The sequence below is a fragment of the Nelumbo nucifera genome, chromosome 1 (assembly GCF_055504915.1).
Source record: "Nelumbo nucifera cultivar China Antique chromosome 1, China Antique-T2T, whole genome shotgun sequence".
Classification (NCBI taxonomy): domain Eukaryota; kingdom Viridiplantae; phylum Streptophyta; class Magnoliopsida; order Proteales; family Nelumbonaceae; genus Nelumbo; species Nelumbo nucifera.
This window is the reverse complement of record NC_142649.1, coordinates 20273051-20293296: the sequence shown is the minus strand read 5'-3', so window position 1 is coordinate 20293296 and position 20246 is coordinate 20273051. Positions and strand designations below refer to the sequence as shown.

General features: G+C 38.0%; 1 protein-coding gene across 1 annotated transcript; it reads right to left on the bottom strand.

Moving 5' to 3' along the window:
* Positions 1 to 2568: 2568 nt before the first annotated feature.
* Positions 2569 to 10821, bottom strand: LOC104605853 (BTB/POZ domain-containing protein). The gene is made up of 2 exons (XM_010270790.3): positions 10348 to 10821; positions 2569 to 3424 (listed from the first exon to the last, which is right to left on the bottom strand). Exons 1-2 carry the CDS (start codon positions 10636 to 10638, stop codon positions 2957 to 2959), a joined length of 759 nt encoding a protein of 252 aa, XP_010269092.1. The 5' UTR covers positions 10639 to 10821; the 3' UTR covers positions 2569 to 2956.
* Positions 10822 to 20246: the final 9425 nt, after the last annotated feature.

The following is a 20246-nucleotide window of genomic DNA, read 5'->3' as shown; positions in this document are numbered from 1 at the left end:
CCACAAGCCAAGTTCTTCACTACCTACTCAAGCTCGGCTCGGGAAAAGCTTGGCTCAGCTCGGTTTCAATCAAGCTTCGAGCCAAGCTTGAGCCTTATATATATATATATTATATATATATATATATATAATAAAATAAAATAAAAATATTTTTTTCTCAAATCGAGCTCAAGCTCGAGTCGAGCTCAAATCCACCCCTGGGAGAGGGAAAATAAATTTGTTGTGGATAAATTTGAAAAAAGAATATGGGTATCTTGGTCAATGGTAACCAAAATCACATTGGCCAACTTTCCCCCCTCTCAAAATACAAAAAAAAGGGACTGGCCCTAAGTGGAACAAGAACCCAACTTGTTTTGATTAAAAGAACTTCTAAAGTAAAGACATCATGCTAAGTGGGTGATTGACCTGCAGGATTAGGAAGACCCGTCATTTTTCTTTTAGATGGTAAAAAAATAACAAATTATGAAGATGAGTGGAACATTAAACAAGGTTGCCAAAATGTGTGGGCCCCATGTATTTTATTACTGGCATGGAACCTTATCATTGGCTCCACAGCAATAGCCATTGCGTTTAGCTAAACCTTGCTCGCTAGATTCAATGTAAGCTCACTACTAACAAGTGACTGATGCTCGAGCTTCACTACTAGATGAAGGTAAATGTGTGGTTACTAATTCCTAGCTGTGGCAATTGGGCAGGTTGGGTTGGGTTGGGTTTGGTTTGGGTTGAGCTTCAACCCAATCCATCTAACCTGCCAACCCATTAATGAACCAGTTATATAAAATTAAATGGGTTGGGTTCAACCCAAACCCGCTTTGACCCAATCCAACCTACCCAAACCCATTAAACTAATATTTATGTACTTAAAATAAAAAACTTAATCCCACTTGACAAACAAGTTGGTCATAGCTTGGTGGTAATAGTAGTTGTTAATTACACAAGTGAAGGTTTAAATCACATTATATGCATTTTTACTTTTACACAAGCGGCAAAACCATTTGACTGTGTTTGGGTTTCGTGTTTGACCGAACCACTTAGGTTCAAACTGATTAGACCAACTTGAACTATCTAATTGGATTGTCTTTAAGCTAATCACATCAAGAGTGGTTGAACCGCTTGGATTTGGATTAGTTCAGTTGGACTAGACTGGACTGGTTCAATCAATGATGGATTGACTTGGACCAGCCCATATCAAGTTTGTAAATGGGTTTGGGACCGAACAGATTGGCCCAAAGTGGGTCAATGGAAGTAAAATTAGACCGGTCTGGACTTGGGTGGGGTTGTATAGATATGAATCGGCCCAGATGATCCAATTCGAGTCAAGGCAAGCTAGGCGGATTTTGGGTCAGACCGGACCAGGTCCAAGCTGAACCATCCTGCCCTGCCCCATTTATGGTTATCCACAACCTAACTGATCCATTCCATTTAAATTGACCCAATGGGTGATCAACCCATTTCCAATCCGCCAAGTAAATGGATGGGTTGGGTGGATCCAAACGGGTTGATGAAAAATTGCCACCCCTACTAATTCTTGCAGTCCTACCATTGGTATGCTGGAGCTGGAATGAAAAGGTAACTAGCTGATAGTTGAGCTTGTGATTAAAAGATAGAGAGGGAGAACAATTGGTTACAACCTTTTCACAGGTTCAGACCTATACACAGTATAATTATATATTTACATTGAAACAAGGTTCAAAATATACGCCCAATACACCAGTAGGGGTGTATCAGGTGAATCGATACCCTTGTTTTTTACTTTTTTTATTTTTTTTCGAAACCGGTTCAGGGGGGCTGATTTAGGGCTCCTCCACCCCCTGAACCAATCAGACCCCCGATACACTCACTATAAAGGCATATCGGAGGGGTCCCGGAACAATACATATGGGCCAATACGTGTCGATACTTTGAACCTTGCATCCAAATAGTAGAGCTGCTTGAATTCCTGATTACATTTCCGTGTTGTTCAGTTAACTCTGTGAGTTTGTCTTATACTATCAATTTCAAGCCTGGATGGGTTGTGTCACAGTTGGCATAAATATTTTGCCAAACTCTTATGTCATGGATACCGAGTTGTCTTCTAGTGCTGAACTGCTGGTGCTAGGGCGTTCCCAAGAAGTGATGGACTTTGACGCTAAACAGAACGGAATGACAAAGCAGGATTATACATCTTTCAGATTCTTATAACTGAACCTTTACAATATTGAACATAGAACAGGGGTTACTAAAACAGTTCAAGCGTCCAACTACTACATCATCAGACCTCCACTGTACACTTAAAGAGTGCAATCTCTGCCCCTGGCATTGACTGTCAGAAGCTGCAAGACATGATTTTACATTTCTTTGTAGGTAAAAGGCCATTATCCAATGTTAGTCCCAGTTATCGGGGTCTTGGTAGTAGAGTGGATATGGTCTTAACCTTTTCACATTTTTTTGCACCAAGTGGCCACTCTCAGACTTAAACCTGCCTTTGCACACTTGCCCACTCGAGATTTTACCATTAAACCAAGAAATGGCCCCTTCTACATTTTTCTGTAGGCAATTCTTCAAAACCAAGATCAACAAGTATCAATCTTTGCCTAAACGTGCATTTAGAATTTTCTTAGTTAGAAATGCCAGTTACAATCACCAACAGGACATTACACAATGACCATAATATGATGAAAGAAATCAATATCTGATTGTTTCTCACAATTCACAAAACAAATGAAAGACCTTCAAAAAGGAATACCTGAATGTGTCTTAAATTCTTGATGTATCATATTACTTTCTGAGAAGAGTGCAACACACAAACAAACCATTAGCAAGACTCCTGAACCACATGGCAATTCTTGCCAACTGCTGCATGGGTGAATCTTTTTGGCAGCAGTCTTGGTTTGTTTGGTGAGAAAGCATTCATGGTTTTCCACTAGTGGACACAATATTACTCTATATCATTTTTGAACAGTGTGACTACACTTGCTTATAACAGTAAGGATGAATCCTTGGGGGCAGCCGTATTGACCTGCTTGGCAAGATAGGCTTCATAGATTTCCACAACAAGGCGAGGATCCTTCTCCACAAGCTCCTTGTACTCCTCCCGTTTTGTTAGCTTTTCCATGTTGTCAATGATCAAGGAAAGAGATGTCTCAAGCAGGTGCTTGGCATTGTGCTGGTGAGCGAAGGCATAGCTCATAACAGCACTGTTCCAGTTCAATTTGGAGGTTATGAACTTCTCACAAAAGCCTTTAAGATGCTTCACCTGGTATTTCTCTGCCAATACCAAGAGGTCATAGGCCATTTGCTCATCAAGTAATGCTTCTGCAGTGTACAGGTAATGGACAAAGGAACGAAGGACATCATAAGACACATCACTGATCTTTATGGTCCCACTCCTTCTCTCCTCCATCTCATTTTCCAGCATTGCTTTAAACACTGGAGATCTGCTTACCTGATTATAAATAAAATAATTAAAGAATAAGGCAAGTAAGAAAGAAAGAACAAACGAGTGTTTTTTGTTAACTAGAAAAGCATGGAGGTTAGTAGTTAAGCACCCATGTATAATCAATCATATGTAGACAATCATGTCATAAATTTTGCTAAATCTACAGTTATCTTACAATAACCAAGCTATTAATTCTAGGGGACATTTGTATTGGGCTCAATTGTAATAATTGTTTTGAGGTGAGGTTTTTTTTACCTCCCTCTTGTGGCTCCTCTTTGTAATATCTGTCCATATTAATGAAATGTTATCATGCTATCTATCAAAGAGAGAGAGAGAGAGAGAATAAAAAAAAAATCCTCTCTTGTTGGAATTTATGCATATTTTCTAAAATCCAACAAGTAAAATAATAAATTGAGGTCAATGACACTTATTTTCTCTTTAAGACTAAATGTGGAAGAACAATACTAAGAAAATAAGCAAGAGGAGAAAAACGTTATAAGAGCAATCTTAAGCATATAGTTTTTTTGATTGGTAACTTGTAATTTCATTGATCAAGAAAAATAAGAATGTGTGTACAACTTCCAAGCAGCCCCAAGTGATGACCACTGTCACGGTGTCACCAGACTCTTTTTCTTTGTGTACACCTTGTATATTTGTACCCCAAAAATAGCAATATAAGATTCCTATTTTCTATTAGTGCACAATGAATCATACACATGTTCATTGTGCAGTAATAGAAAATAGAAATCTTATATTGGAGTTGTTCTCAGATTGGAAGGGTTTTCCCAGATCTAAGTAAACAAGATGATAGGATTTGGACTCTACATCCTTCTGGGGTTTTCAGTTGTGCTTCTTTTTTCAAGTTGTTGTCTGTGCCTTCTCAACCAATTACTCCCTTTCCAGTCAGAGATCTGGTGTCATCCGATTCCCCTCAAAGTGAGTGCTTTTTGTTGGGAGGTCTTCCATGGTGCAATCAACACTTGTGATATTTTACAGAGGAAGAGACCTGGATGGTGCCTCTCCCCAAATTGGTGCTGCTTGTGTGAATCCAATGGTGAATCTGCTCTTCACTTGTTCATTTCCTGTCCATTTGCTTGTGGTATTTCAGATTGGTTCTTTTCTCTTTTTGGGTGCAAGTGGAATACTCTGGACAGATTGGACAGGTTGTTTGATAGATCCACTTTCAGCTGGCCAAAAAGGAGGGGAAGACTGATGTGGAGGTGCACAAGAGCAGCAATAATATGGACCCTATGGGAGGAAACAAATAAGCGTATATTTGAGGAAAAAAAGAAGCAAGGAAGCACTAATTGAAGGGATTATGGCAAAAGTGGCCTTCTAGATAAAGACATTGGAGTTGTTCTCAAATTTTTCTATTGATATATTAAGGAACTGGAGAACAATTGCAGCCTCAACTTCAGCTAAGTGGAAGACACTAAAGGACTGGGAAGAGGTAGGTTTCCTGAAATTAAATTTCGATGGAAGTAGTTTTGGGAACCCGGGGCCCTCTGGAATTGGAGTGATTTGGGGAATGTACACACAAGTCCCATTGGAGTGTGTGACTCTGTAACAGCAGAATTGAAGGCAGTACTTTATGGGATGCAGAAATCTTTGGAAATGGTGTTTCGGAAGCTAATAGTTGAAGGCGACTCCAAAATAGTAATAAGTTGATTAAAGCAGAATGAGAAGATTCCTTGGTTTTTCAGAAACAAATTCAAAAATTTCAAGAGGTTCTCAAGGGATATGCAGCTGATATTTCAATGGGCTCCTAGGTCAGCAAATGGCTTAGCTGACCATCTAGCAAAGCAAGGGGTAAATAGAGCAGAGTGCTTCTGGGCTCAATTGTGAGACTGATCATCAATTTGTCTATGTATTCTATTGTTGGTAGCCGAGGCTGCCCATGTTTCTGTATCATCTTTTTTCTCTAAGTAATGAAATTTAATTTGATTACTGATAAAAAAAAAAAAAGATCTGTCGTATAGAAGGAGAAATAAACAGAGACAACTAATATAAGATTCCCAATTGAATCTCTACATGGATGACTATTATATTAATATCCATCTATTCCAAACACTGCTTCACATTTGTTTGACACCCTTCTGTTTCTTTTTTCCTCCAGCTTCACAAAAGATGGTAGAGGCAGAAAACACCACAAGTTACTACCTTACTATAGAGGAGATGGGCCGAATGGCCCATAGACTGTCATTTCATTATGGGCCTTATTCTGGGCCCATACTCTGTAATGTTCCATTTTTTGTATTTTCCTGCCCACTCAAGGGCCCCTCTGTAATTTGTCAAAGATTAACTTCTTAATAAGATGTTAGAGTGTTAGAGAGGGGTTATGTTCGAACCTCTTACTCTCTAACACTCATTGCCGCCAGCTCTCTCTTCTCTTCCTCTCTTGCTTGTTTATTTTCTGGTTTGCATCTAATCTCAAACAGTTCCATACATCAAGTGGACTGTTTTTCAACTCTTACCTATAGTGAAATTCACCCTCCAAATAGAAGCTTGATCAAATATCTAAACATCACCTAGATATCTAGAGCAGCAAAAAGTATGGCAGATTTTCTAGCTAAGACAAGGGTCATAAGGGAAAAGCTTTTGTGGGTTGTACCAGGGGTAGGAGGAAAATTGTAAAAAACACATTTTGATCAGCAAGACACTGTAGCACTTGTCGACTACATTTCTTTTTTTTTATCAATAATAGGATTTCATTAAAACTAAAGAAGAATTATATAGCAGAGGAGAGGTAACCTTTCTTACCTCTCCTCACCAGAATTAATTTTAGGGATAATTCCTTATACATACCCTATGTGTTCAGGAAACTACCTAAATGTACCTTGTAGTTTCAAAAACTACAAATAGGCCATCTGTTAAGAAAATGCATAATACCGTTTGAACATAGCCATTAACCATTTCATAATCCCATTTTTACCCTCATATTTTCTCCTCTTCAATCTCAGGACTGAATGAATTCAGGGAGGAGGCAGTAGCTCCTCTCTCTCTCTCTCTCTCTCTTACTAGCCAACGAAAAATGGCAATGAAAATTTCAAATAGATATTTTGTTTCCCAAAGATAGATTAGTTTTTTGTTTCCTTTATAAAACCCCTGCTAAGATGGAAGGGACCATCATCGTTTTACCCTTTTTACTTGTTTATTCTTTAATTTCATTATTTAATTTATTGTTTCTTTTCCAGATCGAAGGTGTCAGATCTTTGTTACTGCCTACCCAAAAGCATAGAAGCTCCTCTGATTACAAAGCACTTGATCTTCAGAAATTCCAGTGCTTCCATTTAGTATAATGGCAGGTTCCATACGATGGCCGATCCACTTAGACATTTTCAGGACATGCTAAATTATTAACCAGGTCAGTGATACTTAAGAGTTTTGAGTAGATCAAATGAAGAGATATTATATGCCAATGAGGTTCCCATTGGCATATGAAGTGACAAAAAACCAGTAGTGCTATCCTGACGGAATGGGTCTGATTTTCTGGTTGGGCAGAAGAAGATCCACTCTCAGTAGCGATACTTAGAGTTTTGAGTAGATCAGATGAAGAGATATTATATGCCAATGAGGTTCCCATTGGCATAAAAAGTGATAAAAAACCAGTAGTGATATCCCAATGGAATGGGTCTGATTTTCTGGTTGGGCAGAAGAAGACCCACCCACTCTCAGTGCTTTCCAAGGCCCGTAATAGAACTTTGATTTCATGAGAGACGCTGGCACTGCTTCTCCTGGGTGATCTTTCCAATAATTTTCCTGTTCAACATCATAAGATAGAAATCTTCAAGTTTCCAAAGCCTTCAGTAGTCATCGAGTTCCTGTTTTTAAAGACCATGTTTTGAAAATTCAAAGAACAGTCAAGGGCATGTTTGTCCTGTAACTTTTTTCGTTAATCTTAACAGCTGAATGCATTAACAAAGTATGGTAGTTTTAGAAAGTACAGGGCATATTTAAGTAGTTTAGTAAAGTTATAGGGTATATTTAAGTATTTAACCCTTAATTTTATAGTACAGGTTACAATTCTGCTCAAACATTTGATTTCTTCCCACCCCTTGTTTCGCTCGAGCATCAGCAAAAGCATTAGTAGTCCTTTTAACCCAGCTGAATTTCACTTCCATATTTTGTGTCAGCCATTTGAATTTCTTCATCTCACCATTGAAGATCCAGAATCCACTTCGTCCCTTTTCCAACCACTCCACTACCAGCTTTCAATCACATTCTATATTCAGTTTGCTCACACTCATATCCTTTGCCTTTTGCACCCCTTCCAAGACAGCCAGAACCTCAGCTCTTAATGAGTCTCCCACATCAATTGGACCTGAGAATGACCCAATAACCTTTCCATCCTTATTCCTAAGCACACCACCAATCCCAGGACCTGGATTGCATTACTCCCATCAACATTTAACTTGATAAAATCATTATCTGGTGGAGTCCATGTAGGTTTTACCCAATGAACCACTCTAATCAGAATGGTCACAATAATTCCTTCATTGTTTCTTTCCGTTTTAGAGAAAATTCTGGAATTTCTTCCCAAATAGTCCAGTTCACTGCAGCTCTTACGCATCTTCACATCACTCAACCTCTCTTCTTAGGCCACAAAAAGAAAGCAGAGGTAAACAGGCTTTGCACATTGGGTGGGGGAGTCCAATGTGGAGATAAGCTCCATTTGGGAAGCAAGGGGAAGATTAATAAGTGGAAGCAAGTTTTTTCATTAGCATTATAAAGAACACACCAATGTAGGGATAAGCTCCATTTGGGTCTTTTGATTTGGAGTAGATCAGAAGTATTTTATTCTTGTCTCCTACATTTCTATCTAAAGGAATGTATAAAGTTGTCTGTTTCTAATAAACCTACAATTTTCTGTTGCTTATCTAGGCATCGCCTAATCCCAATAAATTGAAAAAAAAAAGTAGAACTGCACCTTCCATGTGAATATACAAATAACTTTGGCTACCTAACTTAAAACTAGGTAACCAAGGCAGTTAGGTGGCTCCTGATCATTATGGCTTTCATGCAAAGGCTCAACTTATCAGTGCCTATGCAACTACTATTTTGCATGGTTGGCATCTAAGTGACTCTAGGCAACAAGGAGCGATGAGTTGCCTAGGTGCCTTGTCTAGCACCTAAGCATCATCTGGGCAATAGAATTTAACTTTTAACAGCATGCATATGAATGGGAAAAACACAAACACTCTTTACTATACACTGAATTTCATCTAAATACATTATAAATTATCTTATCTAAAAGAAAATAGCATTTAAATCTATTATTTCAATATTCCAGTCATAATATTATAATATAAGTTAGTGTTTAATAGAAAAATTGCTATTCAAAATATTATTAGCAACTAAATAAGGAGATAATTTCAAGAGAATAACAATAAGGAAAAAAGACAAGGGATGAATCCCCCTATTCTATTTAATGTGTGTGAGAGAGTAATTGTAGAAAAATAAAACTTCTTCTATCCTTCTCTTCTTTATTTCTCTCTTGTCAAAAGTCCAAATCCTTTGATCTTTTATATTTTAATAGTGAAGCCTTAAAACAAACCATATGTGCTGTATATAATATATGATAGGATGTTTCAAGGGTGCCTTCTCACCTAGGCAGTATCTAGGTAGTCCTTGAAAACTATGTATAATTTTGTGAAAATTCACTCTATTATGTGACTAAAGGAAAATAAAAAGACCTTCTACCCCTCTTTGGGGGGGGGGGGGGGGGGGGGGGTTAAGAGAAAGTGGGTGTCATCCTGAACCCTAAACAAGTTAATTCCCCAATACCTTATTTAATTTTGTTCTTGCCATGTCATCTGTGTTCCTCTATATACCAAGATACTTGCTTAGACAACCTGACGGTCCTGACCTATTTGTAACTTGCAGTACAATCCTATGGTTAATCTGGACCATTGATCAGAGCGAGACTCTGGATCAGCCATGTCTTCTTCTTAAGTCCACATTACACATCAGTCCTATACCCAACTTTGTATTGGAACTTTTTTACAATTGATAATAGTTGTTAAACTTTCAAAATTTACATTTAAAAGATGCCCATCGAAAAGGGCATATAGGAACATGTAGCAAGGAGTTATGGATCAACATTATTTCCATGAAGTAAAGGTTGAGAGACCTTTTTGGCCCCAAAGTAAGCTACCACATGGAAGATTTTTTAGGTGGTTTTCACTTGCTCACTAAACAGCTTGATTAGCATACTAGTTCTCTATATTAGTTTAGTCAATAAATGAGGAATGTGTAGTGTCTTGATTGACATAATTAATTAAACTTCTTAAGTACCAGATACACAAGCTCACAAAAATCTAAATTGAATAAAATGCTAAAACTGAAATGCAGAAAACATCGAACCGTGAAGTGAGAACCTTGGCATAGGTATTTCAGTTTGTAAAGGAATGTGAAAAATCCAATTGGCAGGAGCAAAATAACTGTTGGGCATTGGTAAAACAACTAACCAATAGAAACATGAAGTTCTTCAACTCCTAGGGGATAAAAATAATTAGTTGTTCATTTATACTAATAGTCAACCCTTCCATTTTTAGTGGGAGGATGCCATCATGTCAGGTTACATACAAGAAACAGCCAGTAGGAAAAATGAAGTACAAATTCTGTGGGTAAAATCAGTTGACCAAACAAGCACAAAGGTTTGCTTAAATCATTGTTTTGGACCAAAGATGAAAAATGTTTTAATCAAAGCAAGGAAGTAATAGAATATTGTTAATAAAACCGCAAAGGGTGTCATCTATCAACAGAGCCGAAAGGGTTTGCTTTAAAACACTGAATGGGGTCAAAGATCAAACGTATTGGAATCAATCAATCATTTCTTTAGTTTATTTTGATACATTGATGAAACCAAACTACACGCATCAAAGGAGACAGTTTTCTGATTTCTCGGAGGTTTAGGTTAGGGTACTTACAAGAACGGCCTTGTGGGCTCGGACAGCGGCTTCGCCGCAGTCATCGTCTGATGATGCGACGAGAACGACATCAGTGAAGCAAGAGGAGTACTGGTCATCGACTGGGGACAAAAACCTAAGAAACGCAACCTTGGCTTTGAGGTCTTCGATCTCGCGCTTAAGCTCCTCCTCCGTCTCGCTGGCCTCCTCGTAGCACTCCTTGCAGGTGCCGGCGTCGCATGCCCGATACTCCTCCCGACATGAGATGCATCGCATCCTCCTCGTCCTCGTCTCCGTTTCGGATTCGGACATGGATGATCAATGGACCATCGTCTGTTGCCTGTCGTAACGTTCATTTACCGGAGGATGCCACGTCCCTTCTCCCTCTTTTGCGACAAAAAATATTATTCAGTTTTTGCATCTCTTTTTATCTTTTTTGGCTCGGTAATCAGTTTTTGCAATTCCATGCATACAAATTTGCTTTTTCTTTCGTTTGGTAAAATAAGCATACACAATGATGTAAATGTAAATTTGGTTCGGTTGTGTTTCGTTGCCGTACAAATACTAATTTTTAGACCGGAATCCAACTTTTTCTTATTATTGACCAACTTTGTGGGGATGGGATTGGCTCTCTCTCAGCATAATTGCATGAACTCTACATTTACCACGAAAGCAAGGAATCCAGCTATTCGGATGATGGTTGAGATAACCAAGGATGACGCATAGCAATCACTACAGCGTCCTCCTCTCTCTAGCCATGTTGATGCCAAACATAGCGGAAGAGCACAATTAAGGAATGTTTTATATGGACAAGGAAGCGGATTTCGTCAAAAAAGAGGAAACCCCCCGAAGACCTTGGCAGGCGCCCTCATCTTGACAACCCCAGAAGCCCTATCCATATGGGACAAAGACACCCAATTATAAATAGGTATTTCCCGCTCAAGGTAAGGGACTTTTGGAAGAACACTCTTTGAACACCTCTTCACATTATCTCTTCAGCTCGAACCAATACTATTTCAACTTGCTTGTCCCAGCTACATATTTCTATATCCTACTAACTTGAGCATCGGAGTACCTACCCAGGGGACGTCTTGATTCAGAAAGTAGCGTCAGCGGAAAATGTAGCAAACCCATTGACAAAGCCACTATCACAAAAAGTGCTTGAGAAACACGTGAAAAGCATGGGACTCCAGCTTGTACCTGATTGGACCTAAGTGCAAGTGGGAGTTGTTAGACAGTTTTGTATGCCCTTAGCTTCAATCAGAATGATGTACACTATGAGTTTATTGTAAATGAATAAAAGTACATATTTGATTCATGTTCCCTTGGTATGTTTTTGTGAAATACCCTTAAACTGGACACTTAATGAGACTCGTGTTAGTTTAGAATGTTCACAGCCAGTGGGTCGGTCTGGGGAGACCTATCCTGATAAGGCTGACACTGATGTGCCACCAAGTCGGTTGGGGTGGTCTGTCTCAGCCGCCAGGGTGAGACCCCAGGCACATGTAGTGTAGGATCAATTGAATCTTTGAACCGGACCATATTTCCAATATTGCCCTGGACCTTGGAGATTAATGGGCAAAACTGGAAAGTTACACCCGACCCCTAGACTCAATTATGATACTGCACTAGGTGTCGGATTGGGCTATCTTTGATGTACCAATCAGTGAGATCCTTAGCGGGGGTCAAAACCTGGGTATGTTGGGACAGTCTGAGAATTCATCTGAGTGGGTGATCATAGTGACAGGATTAGCTCCTTTGTCGGACAAAGGTAATGATCGGGGATGCACTCTCTCTGATGGAAACCAAGACTACCGGCAGCCGATTTCAATCGTTGAGATTTGTCTTGCAAAATATATTTTATATGAGATATAAAAGTATATATATTATGGTTTCTAAAATGTTTGCAAAATGTTTTAATTCCCGGGATCCATATAAGTAGAGAGTACAACACTGTTCCTTGCAGCCGAGGGAGAGGTCCTCTCTTGTCGGGCAATGTTTGATCATCATGGGCTGAGAGGTTGAGTGTAAGACCATTGAGGATAATACCTGATTGGCTAATCTTGCATCTGCCCACAGTCCCTGGGTGTTACAAGGTGTCTTGGCCCAGGGACCACTTAAGGTAAGTGTTGGGCCCATAGAGCCCATATGATGGGTTTCAGGGGGTGCACTGTCCATAACAGTGTATTCGGCCAGTCCTTGTAACAAAGGGTAGGCTGAACCCATGTGGCTGATGTGTAGATCAATGCTTAGGTCCCACGCCATACAAGGAAGCCCAACTGGGCAAGAGTTAGGAAGGCTAAGTGAGCACATAACCTTAATGGGCCTCAAGCCCATTTCGAACTGAGCTAATTTAATGAGTTAAATATGAGGCGAATTCTGAGATGGATTAGCAGATGGGATAGGGTCTTAACCCTGTCCACTCAGAGAGTCCAAATCTGAATGTGATTTAGATCTGGAAACCTCCAAATGAGATTAGGAGAATGATGATCTAATCTGCAGATAAGATAAGGGTTTATCCTTATCACCTAAAGGGATGACTAATCCAAATATGATTTGGATCAGCAACTCCTAATTGGATTAGGAGCTGATCTTTAGGGTTACAAAAGAAGGATGGGGCGGCAGCCTTTAGATGACACACATTCACATCCTCTTTAGAGCTGAAATCACAGAAAAAAGAATTAAGCAACCCTGCAGAATTCTTTCTTGTCGCCTACCTTGCCAGTTCAGTGGGAAAAGTCAAGATTTGATCTTGATATCAGTTCTTTGTGAAATGACTGATAGGAAGCTGTGCTCACGTGCCATCCTACTATTTCTTACGAAGGACTAGGTTCTTAGAGAAGAACACTACTGATTTTGCTCCATCCTGCACTGCGTCATCTTCAGTAGGAACAGTCTTTGGATCCTTCCTTGGGCGTGAACACCTCCATTCGGAGATATTACTTCTCCGTATCAAGTATAATCCTCTCCTACTGCTTTTGTTCAGATCTGGTTCAGTTTTTTGTTCAAGATTGATCCTTGAAAATATGATTTTCTAAATAGGGAATACGATTCCCAGTTGAAAGTGAGAGAAATTTTTTGAAATTCGCCCACCTTATTCCACAAGATTTGGGCATCCATACGATGGATCTCTCATCCCTTCAGGTTCACCGTCTAAGTAGCTGCCGGCCTAGATCAAGACCGCCGCCTTAGATAAAAGAGACCGCCACCTTTGGTGGTTGGTCCGAGGCGGTCCAAACTTTTTTAACGCAACAGTCTGTCAAAACTTCTGGCTTAGTGTTATTAAAGGCGGCGTTTTCTACTGCTTGCTTAGGTTTTGTCAAAAAAAATGTTTGGTTCTTTAGGTAGCAGTTTGAACCGTCGCCTTTGTTCCCTGCCACCTTAGGTTTAGTCCAACTCAGGCGCTGGTCTAAACTGCTGGTTTAGATCTAGATGACTGCTGCCTTAGGTCTTGTTTATGGCTAATCCGACGGTTACATGACCACCGACTTAGATATATATATATTATTTTTATGCCAGGTTAATTCCTATATTTGTTGGCACCTCCACTTTTTTATTGATTCATCACTTTAATACCTACTTAATAAATAATTCATGACAATTGATACATGAAAAGTTAAGCAACTTAAATAAAAAATGCAATTTAAAACAAAGTATATTAAATTAACGGTTAATTAATATCCAAATCAAAATTTTCAAATACAATATCCAATCAACATATAAAAATACAAAGACTTTAAAAAATTCAATTTATCAAATAAGGTAGCATAATTGTTCCAATGCAAATCCACATAGCATAATTGTTGAACCTGAAAATTAAAAACATATAGCACTTATAGAGGAGCTCTTTCAACATCAGATGGTGTAAAAGAGTCCCCAACTTTGCTTAGTTCCTGTGTATAACCATCAGCGAAGTAACAAATCAATCAAACCCTAATGAAATCAAAAGGTGAGTTTATGCTCATACACATCAAACATAAATAGCTCAAAGTCTTACCATATAAGAAAAAGTAAAAACCATACATGAGCCATTCAAAAACGTCTCCTTCATATGAGAAACCCAATATTCTGGTCTAGAATCTATTATTTATGAGGAGGGAAGAACAGATGATTAAGATAAGGTTCAATTAGATGGTATAAAAACACTGCCATAGAAAATTAGTGAAATTCCCTTTGAATATGAAGAGGATAATGAGTAGGACTGTAACCATCCAATCAACAAAGATCACATTGAAAATTCTTTAGTGAAATTCCCTTATTGGCCTTGTTTACTTCCATGCAAATTGAAAATTCTCTAGTGAAATTCCTTCACAAGGTGAAGGTTTCCAGAGATGTAAATTTAACCATCCATTTGGTTCCCCCTTCAGTATAATACTGATCGACAATGGTTGTAATATGTAAAAAGTTGATGTCATTAACTAACTAACAAGATTATCTATGTTAAATTGCTAATGCTAAGCAAAGCTATAGAAGAACCAAAGAATAAAATGACTAAAATGGCCCACCCTCTTCTGAACCACACCCAACACTAACCCAAACCAAACCCATAATGGTAATGCATTGGACCAGAGTAAGGCCTCTAAGATATATTTTGACTTCTAGCTTTTGGGCCATTATTCAACTAATATGGCATACAATATCAAAATTAGTTGTTAATCCCATGTGTGCCTGTAGAGAGAGCTAATGGCATTTGTCCAATAATAAACATTCCTAGAAAGAAAAATTTAAGATCTTTGGCTCTTCCTTCGCACTTCGCAGATTACAGACTTTGCCTGCCGACTGCTAGAGAAGAGAAGGTTTTGCACTTTGCGCTTTTGGTTTCATTCTTCCTCTCTCCATTCGTTCGCCGACTGTCGGGTGCCGCCGCCGCCGTAGCGGCAGTGACTAATTATAAAGGAACCATCGTATCTATTGTTCTTCCTCTCTCTCTCTCTGTTCATCCGCCAAGTTTCTCCCTGTAACAATGAGAGCAGTGGTATGTATTTAAGTTTTCATTTCGAGTTTGAAACTGTATTTAAGTTCTCTGAATCTCTATAACTGCATTTCTCTTTCAGTCCCTCTGTAACTGTGTTTCTTGGTTTTCATTGAGTTTGATCTTCGATTAATTAGTAGCCATCGTTATCCTATTTCTGTCTTACTGTATTGGACCGTGTGATTAATGGTTTTTCTTGTATGAATAAAATTCCTGTCGCTGTCTTGCTCATGTCAATAGTTTCGGGGCGGGGACGTGTCGGGGATTCTCCATACCCGAGGGGGCGGGGGATAGGGGTTGAACCTTTACCCCGATATCAGGGAGGGATGGGACAGGGACGGGTTAGGGGATTTTAGCCACAGGGAGGGGATGGGAAGGGGGTGCCCCGCCCCGCTTCCTTTCGCTTAACGGTTATCTTTGCTCAAACCTCAGTGTAGAGAAGTTGCTCGAGAGGCTCGTGCCAAACACAAAAAAGAGAATGTATTGAACTGGCCAGTTATTAGTACAGGCATGGCCCCACCCATTAGACAGGAGGTAAAATGGACCAAAAAAGAGTGGAATTTAATTGGATATTGCCCACATCCGAATATGTCTAGGAATGGGTCGAATGACTCAATGTTCCATCAATTTGATCTAACTTAAGCCTGATCCATGCTATCAAAGGCCCAAGGCTGATCAGTTTGTCATGGGTTAAGACTCCCTTCTTTCCTGTTTACCTAAATTCTTTATTTCCAGCCAAGAGGCTAAGAATCAAGAATGCTTTAACAGTAAAATCTCTCTCTCTCTCTCTCTCTCTAAGAGAGATCTAGAGAGAGAGATTGAAACCCATATCATCTCTCCATCTTGTTGTTGTGCTATGGATGGCCGGTTGATGAGGAAGAGAAAGAAAGAATCATAGTTGTAGGAAGGGAAGATCATGATGTTGAAGAGAAGTGGAGAACAAAGCTTTAATTGATCTTTTCAACATTACCGTCTTCCTTCCCTACTCTTTGTGGTGTTGTAATGCTGGAGGTCCGGATATTCAAGAACAAGATATCACGCAGAGCAATGAAGGTATCCTCTTTCTGTTTTACACTTGTTTCTTTTAATTCCTTTTTCTTTCTTTTTTTATTTGTAGGGAAGGGTGGAGTTGGACCGATACATTCTTGGCTCCTTAACTTAACCTTATGGGTGCCATCAAGGGTGTCTTATCCAACTAGAGTAATGAACTGTTGCTTCAGACTCACGATATCAAATCAGCCCCCCCACAACGTCCCACAGCACATTCCTGCCATGTATTGGGAATATCTCCCACTGATAATTCTAGAAACGATGAGTGCCATCATCAAGAGATATTCCCAATACATAGCAGGGATATACTGTAAGACTCTGTGGGGTCTATCATGTGGGGGGCTGATTTGAACTCCAGACTCACCTTCGGGGGGGTGGGGAGTTTTTGCTCAATGATATTATTGCCTGGTTTCACTGCTTCTTCATCAGCTTTTCTCCAGGCCAAGAGCCAACCCCTCAGAGTTGGCATGGTGCTATCCATTCTAATGCTAAGACTCGGGACAAACCTTTTAGTTTCTCTCTCAAAACATCTTCAGACCTCCCCCATTTGGATCTGTAGTTTTAAATTTTGTTTTTGGTTCACATGATAAAATGTAAGGGCAAATGCAAATTTGTTGTGTAAAACTTAGTTCAAATTGATTATGTGCAACTTACGTCAGATTTTATTTTCTATATTTTGTTTCAAACTTCCAACAATATTGGGCTTTGACAAGGTTTTTTCTTCAATATTACAAGATGTAGTTGTAGGTATTCTTGGGTCTTAATATGTACCTTACGACCGAGGTCTTTCCATGCAGTCTGGATGGGCCAGAAATAAAGTGGGCTAGGCAGCCTATGAAAAGTGAACACGCTAGTGTTTCATATGAATGAACCCACATGGGACACACATTTAATGCGTACCTTACATAACATTGGCGAGACCTAGGGGTGGAATTGAGTCGAGCTGAGCCAAATATTTGGCTATTCGAGTTCAGTTCCTTCATAAATTACCAGGCTCAAACTCAAGCCTGAGCTTGATTCGAACTAGAGACTTGAGCTCAAACTCAGTTCGAGTCAAAAGTTTGAAAGTTCGAGCTCGGCTCGGCTCGAGCTTAGTTGCCTCTGATTGTAGGTCTCCCTCATTTGCTAAAGTGATGAACCGAAGTCTCCCCAGCAGCCAAGGTCTCCTCCAACTGTTGAAGTGCTGAGCTAAGGTCTCCCTAACAGCTGAGGTGCCGAGCCGAGGTCTCCCTCAATAGCCAAGGTGACACTATGTATATATATATATATATATATATATATATATATATATATATATATATATATATACTTGATTAGGTCTACAAGCCTCACAAGCCAAGCTTTATTAAACTCGAGCTCAACTCGATTAGCAAATGAGCCTATATATTAGGCTCAAGTTTGACTCAAAACTTAGTTTAAACTGAACCGAGCTCGAATAGCTCGTAAACAGCTCTACTCATGACTACCCCTAGCGAGACTGGATCCTTATGAAACGATTCTCACACTTTACTCATAGGCTCTTCCTCTTGCAACCATGCATAACATTTCCGTATTTCTATGTTTTTATTTATGGGAGATATTTGTAATGCACAGCTCCAAGTGGCTGTAAGCATGTTATAAGTACAGTTTTGCGAAGACTGAATCTGATTTCAACACTGGCGTGTTCACCCTTGATAATTGAATTGCCTATCCCACTTTATTTCTAGCCCATACTGTCCCCTTTACACCCCGATTTCAACACTGATGTGTTCACCCTTGATTTCAACACGCCAGTGTCCATCCCTGTAGAGGTGTATCAGTGGTGGCTTCTCGATATGATACGTATTGACCAATGTATCCAAATTTTGAACCTTAGGCCATGTTCGGTTTGAAGGAAGAAGTAGGAAAAGGAAGGGAAATGTGGGGAAACTTTTACAAACCTTGTATAGGTTTTTCTATGTTTCCCTTCCTTTCCCTACCTTTTCCTTCAAACCAAAGATAGCCTTAGTGATCACAAAAAACAACAATGGCGGTTGGTGGAGGCATGTAGCAACGTCAACGGTTGTATACAAAGGGTAACTCTGGTTGAGAAAGAAAAGTGAGAAAGAAAGGACTAGGACATCAAAGAGAAGAGAGAAAGATCAATTCGATTATTAATTAAAATTCAAAGTAGAACTCTTTAGTCTTATCTTTTTTATAAAATAACACTTTTATTCTATATTTATATATTTATAATTTAAAGCCTAAAATAATATATATAATTATATGTATTATATTATATTAATACGGTTAACGATTTAGTTTGGTTTATAAAATTTAATAAACCAAACCTAAACAATAAACCATATTTTTCAAAATTATGAAGCCAAACCAAACTGTTTTTTATTACATACAGATCTAACCAAATCACAAATTTGATTTGGTTCGGTTTGGTTTACGATTTGATCACTCCTATAAAAGGGTTGTTTTCTTACATAACCCAAAGAAAAGCATTTTTTGATAAACACTAACAAAAAAAAAAAAATTAGGCTTCATGGGAGGAAACACGTAGTTGGCATTGAACTAGAGTCATTTCATGTGCTACCCCGTGTGGCCCCTTTTGGTTTTATAAAAAAGTTAAAGTCATATATATAGGTAATGTGCCAAGTTGGCACTTTCCTGCTTCCTGGTTTCTTCCTAAGGCATTTATCTTTTTTCTGGTTTATTTTGAATTTTATAATTTTAAAATTGAACAAAATAATTCAAGTGACCAATCACCTTTAAGACTTTTAGCACTCCTCGTTAATACATCATTATCTCTCTCTCTAATTATTAGTAAAGATTAATTATATTGAAATTGAGATATTCAATGATATATTATTACATTTAATAATTTATTTCCATTCAAAATTAATCAACCATAATAAATATAATTTAGTAAGTTACTTAAATAAAATAAAAATAATTATTAGTTATTGTTATTGATAAATATACTTTTATTAATATAATAAAAATAATTAATTAATAAAAGGAATAAGATAAACAGAAAACTAATATCGATTTAAAATTAATATAAAACTTATACAAAATTATCAAACAATTATTAGTTTTATAATTAAATCTTATTAAAATTTTAAATTTAATAAAAACTTAATATACTTAAAGAAATTCAATTTTTACTAAATTTAAAAATTAATACAAAAATATTAATTTTAAATATAGTTTAATTATCTTAAAATTAATTTAAATTTCATTTAAAAAATAAGGAAATTTATGAAACCTCTTTGGGTTTTCTAACAATCCTATGAACCTCCCTAGTGTTTTGACCTTAACAAAACCTCCCCTATTGTTTTGAAAAAAGATGCAAATGCCTTCATTTCCTTAGCATTCTAAATAAAAAATGTTGATGTAATGCATTAATTCTACTTCACTTCAGCCTTTTTACCTTATTTTGTCCAAGAAGAGTAAGGATAATTATTCTTAAAATTTATCTGGAAAAATAAATTACAAAAGGGTAAGGTTGAAATTTTAAATTATGTATGATAATGCATTAACAATGATAAGACTTCAATGTCTTTGTTATCAAAAAGCCAAGGGAAATGAGGTATTTGCACTTTTTTTCTCAAAACTATAGGAGAGGCCTTTGTTAGGGTCAAAACACAAGGGGCGTTTATAGAATTGTTTAAAACAGGTGTTTTTTTATAATTTTACCTAGAAATAATACAAAAATAATAATAAACCAACAAAAATTAATAAATAAGTTTTTTTTTTCAAATTTATCTAGATAATAAGAAATTTGTCACTTTTAACTTAAATTATGATTGTTTTGTCATAAAACTCCATCTTCAATTTTGTTTTTCTATGATAAACAGCAATGAAACGAAACACCACTCTCTCATACGGTTTTTCACTCCCCAGCCGGATTGGATTTGGTTAGATC

Bases quoted from the DNA above. Each gene is read 5' to 3' on its own strand.
- LOC104605853 (XM_010270790.3), bottom strand. From the start codon at position 10,638: ATGTCCGAATCCGAAACGGAGACGAGGACGAGGAGGATGCGATGCATC. The intron at 3,425-10,347 runs GTAAGTACCCTA...ATTTATAATCAG, and splicing joins GAGCCCACAAGGCCGTTCTT to GTAAGCAGATCTCCAGTGTT.